The sequence below is a fragment of the Monodelphis domestica genome, chromosome 1, assembly GCF_027887165.1.
Source record: "Monodelphis domestica isolate mMonDom1 chromosome 1, mMonDom1.pri, whole genome shotgun sequence".
In the NCBI taxonomy this organism is placed as follows: domain Eukaryota; kingdom Metazoa; phylum Chordata; class Mammalia; order Didelphimorphia; family Didelphidae; genus Monodelphis; species Monodelphis domestica.
In genome coordinates, this window is record NC_077227.1 from 141,965,044 (window position 1) to 141,981,085 (window position 16,042).

Below are 16,042 nucleotides of genomic sequence, written 5' to 3' on the forward strand. Positions count from 1 at the left end.
ATCCTTATTTTAAAGATTTTTTAAAAAGCCCAGGTGTAATTAATTTATTTGATTCTTGCTTCTTCTTTCTTACAGTCCATAAAAGAGAAAAATATTGGATCTGTGATTTCATTGATATAAGAAATTCTTGGATAAAAAACTCCCTCTATCAATGGAGCTCAACATCTTATGCATTTTGTAGTCTTAGAGAGTTGCCTAGATCACTGAGAAGTTAAGGCATTTGTCCAAGACCACCACATACATACCTATTACATGGCTCTATATATACATTTGTTTGTTATTTTTGACATTTCTGTTATTATTTTTGCCAGTTTTTTAATTGACTCTTCCTCCTCCTACCTTCCTTTCCCCACCACTTTAGTTCAACTTTTGTTGCAAGTTTAAATAGAAGTCTCGAAAGGAGAAAACATAAATCAGACTCATCATCAGTTGAAGACCACCAGTTAGCAAAGGCTAGAGAGGGGAACGTGAATCCAGGTCTTCTGGGTTCTGAGGCCAACTCTCTATCCACTATAGCATCTTACTATCATATCTATCCACTATGTCATCTTGTAATCTATAAAATATAAATATGATAATCAAAAATAGCTCCTAAAACAGATGGATATAGGTTTTGGGTTGAAATCAGATCCCACAAAAGCAAAAAGGATTCTAGTCAGATAGGATCCTTTGCTGAGGAGTTACAAAAGAAATATACTAGCCAGAAAATAATAAGATAACCTTACTAAGTGGGGAAGTAAGAAAATGATTGTTCCTCTTCACATTACCTTGCGCTTACTTATCTTCTCTACATACTGTGAGAGGCAGAGCAGCATATTTAAGATATAAAGCTGTCTTTGGAACCAAGGTAACCTAGGCTCAGGCCCTTACCTCTGACACCTCTGAACTATGCGAACCATAGATCAGCAGGAGTTTCCTCATCCAGAACATTCTTTATCAATGAAATCACAAGTCCAGTTCTTTTCTCCTTTATAGATTTTAGGATAAAAACAGCATATAAAGATTAATAAGATCTAGTCTTGACAGCAGAAGGTAGCAGATAAAAATCAACTTGATAAACAAGGATCATCAAAACTATTATAGTGAAAAAAAAGATGCTGGTTTCCTAAAAAGGAATGGTTTTGGGAGGCTGAGCCAAGATGGCAGAATACAAGGAAGAAATATAGACTAGCTCTATCCCATAAGCCCTCTAAGCAGATGTAGTCTACTACTAGACTGAGTACTCATGAAATTTAAGATAAAATAATATTGAGCCATTTTTTCAGCCCAGGTCAGCAAGGGAGACAGAGCATTCCAGGTCAGGGAAAGGGTGTGGACCAGTTCAAGAAGAGGTCCCAAATCCAACAGAGAGAGGCCTAAACGTGTATCAGGTAGACAAATAGGTGCATCTGGCAGTTCAAGTACACCACCAGATTCTAGGTCACAGATCCAGGCTGTACTGAGGAGGGGACCCATAATTTTACTCTGCAATCTAGTGTGAAAAGCAGTCATAAAAGGCTCCATACGTGGTACCAAACACAGAGTAAATTCAGAAGCAAACAAAAGTGTGTGTCTCTGATCTCAAAGGTGGAAGGAAGCAGAATTGCAATCTTAGCTTCTAGCTCAATGTGAAGTCTTCCACCAGAATGACCAAGGCAGGAATTCCAGACCAAGAGGGAGTACACATATCTGTGAAGCAGTAGATCTGTCAAGTTGTATTCAGCAATAGTGTAATGGAACTTCAAATGGGGCAAGCCCACAGACCTTGCATTCAAATTAAAACACAATTTAGGAATATGCAAAACTTGGAATATAAGGGCAGAATTTTGGGGGAGGAGTAGGAAAAGGGCAGACTATATTGCCCTAAATCAGACAACCTTACGAGAACTGAAAATTTACAGATCTTCTGTCTGAGCTGTCCCTGAAATCCTAGAATAATATACCACCCAGTACCCCAAGAAAGCAGCAGCAGGACTATATCAGATATGCTCATTAGAAATGTGCAAAGTCAAGCCCTATCACTGAGTCTGAAGTCAAGAAGCAGGCTAGAAGAATGAACAGATTTTTTAAAAAAGTCCCACTGGAAGGAGTTACTTTTGTGATGGGAAAGCTCAAGAGACAAGAAAAAGAGAATGACTCCAAATATATATATATAATAAGCAAAACCTCAGAGAAAAGCATACCTTGAATACAAGTTCTACTAGGATTTCTGGACAATAATAAAGAGTATTTAAAAAATTAAGCATGTTTTACCAATGAAAAGAGGATGCTGGATGAAAAAAAAAATGGAAAAGAAGTGAAAAATATGGAAGAAAGAATTGGAAAGGAATTATCAGCTTAGTAAGAGAGAAGCAAATTCTTACCCAAACAACAAACTCCCTTAAAATTGCAAAGGTCCAAATAAAAAGTATTGACTTCATGAGACATAAAGAACTATTAAAGCAATGTCAAAAGTAAAAAAAAATAGAAGAAAATACAAATAATCACATAGCAAAAACAATTAACTTGGAAAAAGAAGGGATAATTAAAGAATCACTGGACTACCTTAAAGTCATGACCAAAAATAAAAAAGTTTAGACATCGTATTTCTTAAAATCATAAAAAAATTCCCTATATCTTTTAGAATTAAAGGGCAAAATGTTAATAGAAAGACTTGGTTATCTCCTAAAATACCAAAATGAAAGCTCCAAGGAAGACAAAAGGCAAAATCTAGATATTCCAGATTTGATTGCAAGCAGTCAGAAAGAAAGAATTAAAGTGCTAAAGGACCGCAGACAGGATTATACATAATTTTTCAGACACCACTTTAAATGAATATTCCACAAGTCAAAGCAAAGTGGCTTACAACCAAGAATAACAATCAGAAAAACTGAGTATAATTCTATGTGGTAAAAATGTATGTACATCTTCAATGAAACAGAAGACTTCTAAGTGTTTCTGATGAAAAGATCAGAGCTGTATCAAAACTTTGAAGTGCAAAGAAAGATAACAAGAGAAACATAAAAATGTAAACATGAGCAAGAAAACACAAGAGCCCAAACAAGGATATACTCTTTGTATTCTATTATGGGGAGAAGACATGTGACCCTCTATTAACATCAGGAGTCACAGAGGGAGTCTAATTAGATGTGAGAGTGGATCTGTTATGTTTTGATGATCTTAAAAGAAAATTGGAAAGAGAGAAGAATACACTAAGGGGGAAAAAAGGAGGATAGGAGAAATTATCTCACATAATTGAAGTGTACAAGTAGAAGTCTATACAAATGAGGAAGAAAGGAAAGGTTAAATGGGGGAAAAGCAAAAAGTACACAAATGAGTACAAAAATATAATTTACTAAAAGAGAAACACAAAGGAAATGACTAAGAGGAGGTAACAAAAGGAAGGGAGGAATTTGTTCTAAGAAGAATAAACTAGCTAAGAATATATATATATATATATATATATATATATATATATATATATGAAAGTTTTTTTTTTAACCCTTACCCTCTGTCTTGGAAAAGTGGTAAGGGCTAGGCAATGGGGGTCAAGTGACTTTCCCAGGGTCACACAGCTGAGAAGTGTCTGAGACCAGATTTGAACCCAGGACCTCCAGTCTCTAGGTCTGGTTCTCAATCCACTGAGCTACTCAGCTGCCTCCCATAAAAGCTTTTTGCAATAGCAAAGAATTGAACATTGAGGGAGTGCCCACTAACAAAAGGGCAGCTGAACAAGTTATGGTATACCAATATGATAAAATACTATTGTGGTATAAGAAATGCTGAATTAGTTGGTTTTATAGAAATCTGGGAAATTTTATGAATGATGCATAATGATATTAGCAAAACCAAGAGAATAATTTGTGCAGTGCTATCAATAACTGTAAAGATAAAAAATTGTGAAAAACTTATGAACTTTTATTAACACAATACCCAACCATAATTCCAAAGGACTCATGATGAAACAATGCTATCCACTTTCCAAAAGACAAGTGATAGACTTTAAGTGCACATGGAGACATTCTTTGGATATGACCAATGTGATAATTTGTTTTGCTTGACTATATATGTTTGTAAAAGGAGTTTTGTTTTTGTTTCTTTCTCAATAGGGAGTAGGGTGAAGGGAGAAAGGGGGGAAGGAAAGTAGATTTTTGTTTATTAAAAAAATTAATAAAAAAAGGATCTGTTACAAAGGAGGGTTGTTGCCCTAAAATTCTATGGGTCACAATTTTGAAATGCAAAAAAAGGCATATGAACTAACAACAACAAAAAAAGAAAAAAGTGAGGGGACAGATTATTAATATGGGGCAAAAGGTTAAGTTTTTTTTCAATTGTTTATAGAATTTTAAAAGAAAACAAACAAAATCTCTACTTAGGAACAAAATATAGGTCTGCTGTCAAGAAATATGACTCTTCAGATTTGCTCTCCAATGATCATAATGATTTATGGAGTTGATAAAAGCTAATTGGAAGAAGGACAAACAAGTGAAAAATGCTAAAAGGCAGAGGGAACGATTGAAAACCTTAAAGCTGAAATAAAAGATACTTTATTTTATGTATCAATATACTTATTTTATGCACTTTAAAACATCATTCTGAATCAGTTTTCAGAGGAAGAAATCCAAGCTGTCAATAGCCATATGAAAAAATGTTCTAAATCAGTAATATTAAAGTAGAGAAATGAAAATTAAAACAATTACCTCACACCTATCGATTGACAAAGCTGACAAAGGATAATGAAAAATGTTAGAGAGACTGGGGCACTAGATACATTGATAATTAATTCTTAGAACTGTTCATTTATCCTGTCATTTTGGAAAACAATTTGGAACTATGCCCCCAAAGCTATTTAACTGTTTGACCCAGCAATACCATTATTAGGTCTTGTGGATGAGAGAATTATAGACTGCATTGCAAGGACTTGGTTTGCAGAAAAACACCAGGAAAAAAAAGGATGGAATTCTGATGTCAATGGGGGATGGGGCTAGAGCCTTTAACCAAGAAAAGCAGATCAGCAGTTGGAGACAGGGTTCTTTCTCTTCTGGCAAGGAGGAGAGAAGAGCATCACTCTGAGCTCAACCTGTTAAGGTCCTTCAATTAGCTAATGTGAATCAGAACATAACCCTCATCTTTTCATTAGTAGATAGACTTTTCCCTGAGGGAAACATAAGGGACTATTCATTCAAGATCTTCAACTGACATCTTATAAAACTGTGCATCCCTCTAAATCAGGAGTCTAACAGCTTGACTTGATATCAGGTCCCCAGACCTGAGCCATCAACCCTTGAGTGGGAATTTAGGATAAAATAGTAATTAGGGATTTCCTTATTTTGCCTCTACCCATATGCCCCAATTTTCTTATATTTTCAAAGAATAAATTGTTATTATTACTTAGCAGAGACTGAGCCTCAATCTGTAGTTAAAGCCAAAGAAGGAGAAAGAAACATCTTCTTCCTTTCCATCTAATGTTCTAGGGGAGATTAGGACAAATCATCTACTAGGGGAGGAAACCAGAAATTGAAGGGGAATTTTCCTTCTTACCTTTCAGCTCTGGATCTTGGTCAAAATCTCTCCCCTTCCCCTTGTGTGGTCCTACCTAAGAGAGGAAGTAGTGCTTTCTTTTATCTGTCCCCTCTCTTACTCAGAGCTTTCTAACTTTGGTTCCTGACTCCTCTAGAATAGCTTATACATTAAAAAAGATCAAAGAAAGAAGTAGAAGTCAAATGTACAAAGATATTTATAACACCTCTTTCCATGGTGGCAAAGTATTAGGAGCTGAGGATACGCCCCATCACTTGAGGAATGGTTGAATCAATTATGATATTTATATATAACAGAATGCTACTGTGCTATAAGAAATAATGACCTGGGAAAATTTATATGAACTGAAGCAATTCAAGTGAACTGAAACAAGAACATGATTTATACAATAACAACAGTACTAAAAAGACAAAAAAATTTATAAGACAGGATTCTGATGAACACAGCTGAAACAACAGTGGTTCCAGAGGACTCATGATGAAATATGGTATCCATCACCATATAGAGACATAATACCCTCAGTAAAGAATGAAGTAAATTTTGTACAAATGTGTTTGTTTGATTATTCACACTTGAGACTTTTTTTTCTTTTCTTAGTTTTTCAGTTCACTTGGAGTGGGGAGAGGGAAGGTGGTAATGGAAGGGAGAGAATTAAGACTGAAAATTAAGCTTAAAAAAAAAAAACCTACTCTGAGAAGGGGTCTATAGGATTCACTAGAGTGCCAGAGGAATCCATGATACAAAAAATGGTTAAGAATCCCTGAACTAGATCCTACCACCAATAAAGAGACAAGGTAAACCCAAAAATAACCTTTAGCTAGGAATATCTGAGTTCTAATTTAGACTCAGCCACTTCTAAGCTGTGTGACCTTGAGAAAAACCACTTAACCTCAATTTACCTCAGTTTCTTCATCTGTAAAATGGGGGCAATAATAGTATCTACCTTCAGGGTTGTTGTGAGGATCAAATGAGAGAGCATTTATAAAGTACTTAGTTCAGCACCTGCCTCATAGTAAATTTGATATAAAGCTTGCCTATTCTTATAATTATTTTTCCATGGCAACCAAAAATAATGGATTAAGATAAAAATTAAAGGAGAGTCAAAGCTTGATAAATTTCAGCTCATTTTAAACAATAACTTTAGCTGAAAGGCTCCAACTTTAATCTTGAAATCCTTTAACAGTTCATTGTTTCACATGTAAGAATACCAGGGGCACCATCTGCTGTCAATTCTAGGTACTGTTCATTATGAATCAAGAGTCTAGGAATGATCACAATAAATACAGAAAATGCTTATCCCTGAACTTGACAAACTTACTTTGGACCTAGGAGCCACCTATATTTTCATGGAAAGTGAAACAAAAGGAAGAATGAAAAACAAAGATAGCATGTATTGTTCCTGGGCACTGATTTCCAATCTTAGGACAAGACCTTGAATGAAATCACTAGAGTGATAGATAAAAGGCTCTTGAAATATCTGAAAAGGCTTTAAGAAGGAAACTAAACACCCATGCCTAAGGTATTCCTTTGGTGGTAAATAAGAAGGAAGTCTTCATGCTGATTCTCATTGATGTCACTACTGGCTGCCATAGAATTCCTTACTATGATAGCAAAACTTGAAAGTGGATGAGTATACAACACTTAAAGGTCTATGGTAGAACTACATTGAAAATATTCACTTCCAGAGAAAGAACTGATGGGTCTGAATGCACCTCAAAGCATACTATATTTCATTTTCTTTTTCAACCTTTTTTTTGGTTCAGGTTCTCTGCCACAAAATGACTAATATGTGGAAATGATTTACAGAATTGCACATGCAAAATCTATATTAATTGTTTACCATTTCAGGGAGAGGAGGGGAAGGAGGGAGGGAGGAAAACAGAGAATTTGGAACTCAAAATATATTTTTAAAAAGATTGTTAAAATTGTCTTTACATGTAATTGAAGAAGAAAGATAAGACATTATTAAAAAAAGGAAAAGGAAAATACCATGATGATATAGTGCCACAGGTTAAAGTGATTCTGGACTGGCAATGAGAGAAATGATAAGATGTCTTCCCACCTTGCCAAGTATAAATATATCTGACAGCTCAAAGAGGTATAAGTAACTTTCTTCTGAGGCACAGATCTTTGAATCTGATGACACAACTTATGTGTAACATCACAATTTAGGGAATTATGAGAAAATGAATATCATTCTGTAAAAACCTAAACTTGGAATGTAGAAAAACACAAAGTTGGCAATTGCCTGTGAGTATTTAGACATAAAATATCTTTTTCTTCTGTATGATTCTGGTATTTTATAATTTGGAGAAATAGTTTGGATATTGAGGGATGGGCTAGGGTGTGCCAGAAAGTGGGAAACCTTACACTTAGGTTGTAAGGTTGAGAAACTGGAAATATGGTGATATTCTCGTAAGTAAAATAAAAGTTAGGAAGTGTGAGTTTTTAGGGAAAAAGAATAAGTTCAGTTTGGGGGCATGGTGAGTTTAAAATTTCCATGGGTCATCTATTATGAGATGTTCAATAGGAAGTTGGAGATGTGAGACTGGAGAGAGGGTTTAGTGCTGTTTCAGTAGATTTGGAAATCATCAGCATAGAGGTGATAACTGAATCCATAGAAACTGATAAGATCACCATGTAAAAAGCAGATAAGGAGAAGAGAAGAGGGCCCAGGATAGGTCATTATGGTTATCAGCAGTAACATGGTAAAAGAGTGAGCATAGAAGACTTAGGAGGATTCAGATAAGCAGGAGAATCAGAGGAGAGTGCCATGGAAAACTAGAGAGAAGAGAGTAACAAGGGGAGAAAAAAGACCCACAGGGTCAAAGCCTACAGAAAAGTCACGATAAATAAAGACTGAGAAAAGGTCATTAGATTTGAGAATTAAAAGGCTACTAGTAACTTTGGAGAGAGCAGATTTAGTTGAATGATGAAGTCAAAGAGTTATAAGTGAGTAAAGTTGAAAAAGTGAGAGAAAAGGAAGTGGGGGCATCTAATGTAGAAGGTTTTCTCAAAAAGTTTAGTCATAAAAGGGAAGCAAAAAATGGGAGGACAGTGAGTAAAGGTGTATGGATCAAGAGAAGTTTTTTTTAGGATAAGGGAGACAAGGCTATGTTTGTAGGCAGTAGGGAAGTACCCAACAAGACAGGAAGAGATTGGAAATAAGTAAGAGTAGATATGCTGGAAGAGGCAATCTGCCAGAGAAAATAGGATAGAATGAGATCACTTGCACAAGTTGAGGAGTTTACTTTGGCAAGGAGAAAGGCCACCTCATTATGTGGCTGAAGGAGAATAGTGGAAGAAGGTTTTTGGGTGATGGGAAATGAGAAGGAAAGGAAAAGAGGGAGTACTTCACAAATTACTTCTTTTTTCAGTAAAATATAAAGTAGGGGTTCTCAAGTGAGAGGTTCAGGAGAAAGGAAGCCCTGGGAAATTTGAGAAGGGATGAAAAGGTCTGGAAGAACTGTTGTGGTGAGTTGGATAGTGACAGCAAATTAGGAAGACAAAAAAAGATTGCCTTGTAACAGTGAGGATCCAGCTAATGTTATATAACATAAATTTTTAGCGTATCTACTCAACATATTTTCATGATTTTCTCCATCTTTATACAGTAGAATTTATGTAGGAATAAAGTTAGCAGAAGGTATAAGTGACCCACAGCTGAAGCATGGAAGGGCAAGATCAATGATATGATCAAGGAACAGGGAACTCAAGAGAAGGGTCAGGTTGAGGTTGAGGTTCAGTTATGGTACTATATTGAACAGCTTTCAGAAATGTGGCTATAATTTAGGGAGCATGGAAGTATCTAGTTAATTAATTAAGGATAGGATCTTGTTACTCATTTTAATTTTTATTTCTCTTTCTTCTTTTTTCAACCTTCTTTCATTTTTTACTCTCTTTTCTAACTTCTTTCCTATAAATTTAGAAAGTAAAAGTATAGAAATATGGAGTCACTATGGAAGATATTTTTGGATCAGTAAACAATAGCATCATACAAACTACCATATCCCTGGAGAAATGTTTTTTTTAATGCCATTTTTAATCTTAAAGAAGCATAAAGTGATAGGCACTTTCCATATAATCAAGTATGTTAATGCTTTTCCAACTCCTAATCTCAAAAGAAAGAAATTGAGAAGATAAAGGAGACACTCTGGGGAATTAAAGAGAACAGAAAATCAGGGAAAAGGTAGAAGTCGCAACAGAAAATGAAGGAAAAAAGTAGGTGATAGGAAAGGAAATAAGTAAAAAAAGCATTAAACTATAGAGTATTCTATAACATAATTTAATATTTCAAAGATTTGTGATTTTAAAAGTGTGGAGACACTCTCATCTGACAAGCTACAATTTAATATATGATTTTCAATTATGGACAAAAATAATTCATCACCTTGTGGTCAAGCAGGTGATAAGTTAATTTAAAGCAGGCTGGTCCTCAAACAAGCATGCAAATCCATTATTTTGCCCATACTCAAAAAAGTTTGAGTGAACCTATCAAAGCTCATGTTATTTTGGCATAGCCTTTGAGAACCCAGTGTTACCTCAACACCACAATGAAGCATCTGACTAGGAGAGGGTGACACTCCAAGCTTCCAGTAAATATACTCAAAATATACTTCGATGGGTATGTGAGCTCATCATGGTCACTCCCCCCATGATGAAGATCACAATCATCTATGATTTCTTATCTTTTATAATTTTTATTTGTGTCTATCTATAAATCCTCTATGAAAATATTCCTGATATTCTGGAAGCCCTCTTTAGGGTATTTTCATACTTCACATTAATGTGTGGGAATCCATCTGTTTATCTATTGCCATTATGACCTGTCTTCTTCCTTTTCGCATTATACGTGTTCTTAATGAAGTCTTCTATGTGGCTTCTTTCATGTAAATCATTATTGGCAATATGCTATGGTCCAATTACATTCCATATGCCCTTTGGATTAACTTCAATTTTGAAATATACAGGTGGTGACCCAAGTTTAATGATACTCAGGAATAATTTTCATGATCTCAAAGAGGATAAAATTCTAAATGAAGGGAAAATGTCACACTATTATTATTTTAAAAAATCAAAATGTCGAATGCCTACTATTGACATATGTTTACTTTCTCATTTCTGTAAAATATTTATGACAATGACCTGTGCATAGAACAAAGATATATTTGAAAAAACAGGAGGAAGAAATGGGTGGGTTTCCTGAGACCACAAAAACACACCATCTTCAGCTACACGACTGCCTGAACCTGAGAGGGTTAAGGAATATAAGATCCTATTATGTTTATTCTACAATAACTACAGAATAAGCACTTGAATCAGAGGAACAAAATACATCCTTAAAGGCTTTCCTCTAACAAGGTATCTCCTATGCATATGCTAAGAACTCATAAGATTCATTGGTAGATGTACTCTCTAGGAGAATTTTTTTTAATGCTGCCCTGATCCCTAATATCAAATGAGGCATAAAGCAAAGGGCAAGAAATATGCTCATCAAAGCTATTTACCAACATAATGGATACTATGTTGCACGAGAACTAGGTTTTTCCTATGAATAGCCTTGATGGTATTGAGTTTTAGGACATTAAAAGTTCTACTCAAGGAGATCCAAAGCAAGTCAAGTGAATAAGCATTTATTAACACTTACTTTGTGCCAGGCAAAAATATAATTTCTGCCTTCAAAGAGTTCACATTCTAACAGGGAGAGAGGAGGGAACAAACATTTATTAAGCACATAATAGATGCTTAGTAAGGAAGGGAACTTTGTGATACATACATGGTAGATAGAAGGAACCCTGAAGACTTAATATTTGGAGGAAACAGGAAAAGGCTCCTGGAGAAGGTGGGATTTAAGCTGAGTACTGAAGGAAGTGGAGAAAGTAAGAGAAAGAGGTGAGGAGATAGAGCATTCGAGGCAGTGATGACAACTAGTACTAGGGCACGGAGACAGGAGATCAAGTACTGTATTTGAGAAATTGTAAACAGGATGGAACATAAGAGGGTATGTTGCTGAAACATAAGAGTATATGAAGGAGAATAAAGTGTTGGACTAGAAAGCTAAGAAGGGATCAAGTTACAAAAAGTTTTAAATGCTAAAACATTTCATATTTGACTTTATATTTGATTCTAGAAGAAGAAAATAGGGAGCCACCAGAGCTCATTGAGCAAAGAAGTAACATGGTCAGGCCTATATTTTAGGAAAATTATTTTGGCAATTGAGGCCAGGAAAGATTGGCATGAGAGGAGACTCGAGATAGAGAGCTCAGCTGGAAGACTATATTTCTCCAGGATGGAGGTGATGAGGGACTTACTGGGCTGTTGTGTGAGTGATGATAAGTGGCCATTAGTGAAAAAAGTTGTGAAAGCAGAAGTGACAATACGGGAGGTGATGGGGTCAAGGTGCATATTATGATGTTAGCTTTGGCAAGAAGAGGGGCTGCCTCTTTATGTGAGGCCAGAGTGTAAGAGGAGAGACTGAGGGGAGATGTCTTAACGATGAGATAATGAATAGGGGAGAAGGGAAAGCTCTGAAGTAATGACAGTTAAAAGGAGATCAATTTAATAGTTCTCATAGGAAAAAACAAATGGATTAAGAAAGGATATTTCTCAGACTATAAATATATAGTTGAATGGGTAGCCTATTACATTTCTGTCTATATACATATATTTTGGGTATATATATATATTAATATATATATATATATGTATGTATTTACAGATGAACAATGATTTGAGTCCAGAATGTAGTAGTTTGGAGATGAGAGGATTGGAGCACATCTAGGAAAATGTGTAGTGCTTTCAGTGACTCCAGTTTGTTTCCTGCTTCTAAGGCCCATATTTTTAAAATATCATTACCTTTTTTAAAAAAAAAACCCTTATCTTCCAGCTTAGAATCAATCCTGTGTCTTGGTTCTAAGGCAGAAGAGCAGTAAAGGCTAGGCTATCGGGGTTAAGTGACTTGCCCAAGGTCACACAGCTAGGAAATGTCTGAGGCTAGATTTGAACCCAGGACCTCACATCTCTGGGCCTGGCTCTCAATCCAATTCTAGCCTGTTGCTTCTTTTTGTACTGACAGAAAATAAGAATGATTTTACGTTTTTAAATGCAAATAATTTTATTTAAAAATAAAAACAAACATTCGTAGCTTGAAAGTTGAACAAAATGGGTAGACAAGCTAGATAAACCTTGGGCCATGGTTTGACCCTTGGTTTATAGGAGAGTACCAAGGAAAACAGGAGAAGCAATCCTGAATATCATATGAAGTGGGGATGTGTCACCAAATAGCTTTACTTGTGGGGATATCAGAAACATATTAACTGTCCCTTTGAATAGGAGATGGGTGTTCATTCACTTCAACAAATGCCTACTATGTGCCATTTACTACTAAACATTTAATCATATGAGGATAAAATAGAAAAGGGAGAGGTAGAGTGGGGTTTAATAAAAGAATAAATTTTGAGAGTACTGCAGTCTAATAAGAACCTATTAATAACGAAACCCTGGGATTAGATTTACAGTACACGTGGCTCTTCTTCTCTTCCACTACTTGAAAATGGCAATGAGTCCAAGAATAATCTTGGAGGGAACATATCTACTTCATGAAGACAGATATTATTGGCAGACAGGCTTTCAACATCATAGCTATAATAATCAGGACTAATAACTTACTGTGCAAATGACAACTTGATCTTGGCTTGAATTTCTATCCATTCTTCCTTGACAAGTTTTCCATGGTTCAACAGTTCTTGTGAAAGTCTGTCAGCTTTTGTTAAACTTTGTGAGGCTTCCTTTAATCTGAGTTGTGTTAAAGATAATTTTATATTCAGTCATTTATTTTTGACCCTTAGTTCCCAGTCTACCCTGGATTCTAGTCCTTTATGTACTACTGTATGAATCATCTAAACTATATAGCCTTGACAATTTGGAACTATGCCCACAGGGTGCTAAAAGACTGTCTGCCCTTTGATCCAGCCATAGCATTGCTGGGTTTGTACCCCAAAGAGATAATAAGGAAAAAGACACGTACAAGAATATTCATAGCTGCACTCTTTGTGGTGGCCAAAAATTGGAAAACGAGGGGATGCCCATCAATTGGGGAATGGCTGAACAAACTGTGCTATATGTTGGTGATGGAATACTATTATGCTAAAAGGAATAATAAAGTGGAGGAGTTCCATGGGATCTGGAATGACCTCCATGAATTGATGCAGAGCGAGAGGCGCAGAACCAGGAAAACATTGTACAGAGAGACTGATACACTGTGGTACATCAAATGTAATGGACTCCTCTAGTAGTAGCGATTCAATGAATCAGAACAATTTGGAGGGATTTATGAGAAAGAACACTATCCATATCTAGAGGAAAAACTGTGGGGATAGAAACACAGAAGAAAAACAATTGCTTGATAAAATGGGTTGATGGGGATATTATTGGAGATGTAGACTCTTCATGATCACCCTAGTGAAAACATAACAATATGGAAATAGGTTTTGATCAAGGACACATGTAAACCCAGTGGAACTGTGTGCCATCTACAAGAGGGGATTGGGGAGAGGGGAGGGAAAGAACATGACTCTTGTGACCAAGGAAAAATACTCTAAATTGACTAAATAAAGTTTAAAAAATAAATAAATAAACCAGATGGCTTTGAAAATTAAATATACATACTATGAACAGGGCTTCCAATTATAAAGATTTAGAAAAAGGATACTTCTGAAGTTTAGTTAGAGCTCTCCCCAAAGTATGGAAAAGGTCAATTGAACACTTGAAAATATCTATGTTTTCTTCAGAGGAAGGCAAAAGTGAATTGGTGAGGAGAATTTCTCTGGCTTTTTCTGCATGTTGTTTTGCTTGTAATGACAGTCCTGTGAACACAGACAGACAGACAGACACATACACACATACACACAAAGAGGTCTAAGTCTTTCTTTCCTATCAATGAAGTGGAACATATTTATGAATGACTTGTGAATGGAATGATGTTTCTTTTCCATATTATTAAGTTTCACATGGTAATATATTCTGAGAAACAGAGCTGAATATCTCAGCATGAAGCACAGCTGGGCAGGTTCAGGCAACAATTTCATTACAGTTTATCTGAAAATAGTTTCATGGCTATAAAAAACATGTTTCTCTAAGTATTCCAGTGAAATTCTACTACAGAATGTCTTTTTAAAAACACAGTAATAAAAACAAGCTGGAATTGAATCTCTTTGATTTTTCTCCATAATTAGAGGTATGAAGAACAAAAAGTTGTCAGAAAATAAATGGTGCATTTAAAGGCTTTAGGATTCTAGACAAGAAATTAAATGTGAGTAAATTTTAATTCTTGTGGTAAAGGTTTCCAGTATAATCTTGGCAAGTCATTTTTCCCCCAGAAACTATTCTTCATCTGTAGAAGGGATCTCCTACCAAGATGAGATTTTGTGAAGCATTAAAATATAATGTGAATTATCTGATAAGGCATATTTCTCATGTGATAATAAGTAAGTGAGGTACAGACTAGCAACAAAAATACTGTGTCTGAAATTTATATATTTCAAGTTTCTTCTACTGACTCAACTTATAATATTAGAGAGACAATGTTATGAAGATGACATTAAAGAACCTCATTAAAATCAAGAGAAATGACCATGGCTTCTATTAAGGAGTTATTCTTCAATGCTCTCTGAGCTTTATGCTCTTAATTACACAGAATTATACCTCTAGTCTCTGAAAGGCTATGAAAACATGAATTGTCTGCCCATATCTAGAATACAAGAAGAATATGTTTTCAAAAGCCAAAAATCCCTAAAGAAACATTTTCAACACTGATTCTTACATACCTTTCACTGTCATAAATTTTGTATAAATTCCATATTTACCAGTCAAGCAAAAAGTATTTGAGAACCAATTTTGTACTATAATGTATTATACAAGGTAGATTAAGGATACAAAGAATATATGGTCCCTAGCCTCAAGGACTTAATAATCTATTTATAGGAGGTAATACAAATATGAAAATTACAAAATAATATAAAAATACATAACCAAGTATTAAGTGAAGTTGGGATTATCATGTCACATTAAAAATTTATAACCTATTCAATAAACACTATCTCTTAAGAATCTTATTATAAAGACTATGAAAAGAATAACTAAGGTTGAACTTATATTTCTTTGCTTCTCAGTGTTCATATTCTCCTTATACTATGCACTTTTAAAAAATTTCCTTTGGAATGTCATCTCTATGTTTGCCAAGAGATAATCTTAATCCATACTCATTGAGCTATATTTAAACCAGATGTGTAGAAAGGAAAGAAATGAGTTAACCATCTATATGTAATGAGCTCACCTTTCAGCTGTACATAACCTTGAGCCAAATTAACATGTGCTTCTGCTAGTTTCCAGTGACGGTCTCCATAGCAAATTCTTGATAATGCCACACAACGCACCAGTTCTTTTAGAGCTTCTTGATACTATTAGAGAAGAAATACATATGTGTGTGTGTGTATATGTATATATATATTTAGCTATTTAAAGAACCTAAACTTGAGAGATACAA

At 35.2% G+C, this 16,042-nt stretch overlaps 2 protein-coding genes across 10 annotated transcripts in view; one reads left to right on the forward strand and one right to left on the reverse strand.

Moving 5' to 3' along the window:
- TTC23 (tetratricopeptide repeat domain 23) overlaps window positions 1-16,042 on the reverse strand; it is a 116,680-nt gene that overhangs the window by 61,065 nt on the left and 39,573 nt on the right. For all 9 annotated transcript variants that reach the window (XM_056807093.1, XM_056807084.1, XM_007479430.2 and 6 more), the window contains 3 exons: window positions 15,833-15,956; window positions 14,210-14,363; window positions 13,168-13,293 (listed from right to left, as the gene is read on the reverse strand). In XM_056807093.1, the coding sequence (XP_056663071.1) occupies window positions 13,168-13,293; window positions 14,210-14,363; window positions 15,833-15,956 (404 nt within the window). The remainder of the gene's footprint in view (window positions 1-13,167; window positions 13,294-14,209; window positions 14,364-15,832; window positions 15,957-16,042) is intronic.
- LRRC28 (leucine rich repeat containing 28) overlaps window positions 1-16,042 on the forward strand; it is a 230,878-nt gene that overhangs the window by 4,037 nt on the left and 210,799 nt on the right. The gene's annotated exons all lie outside the window — the stretch shown is intronic.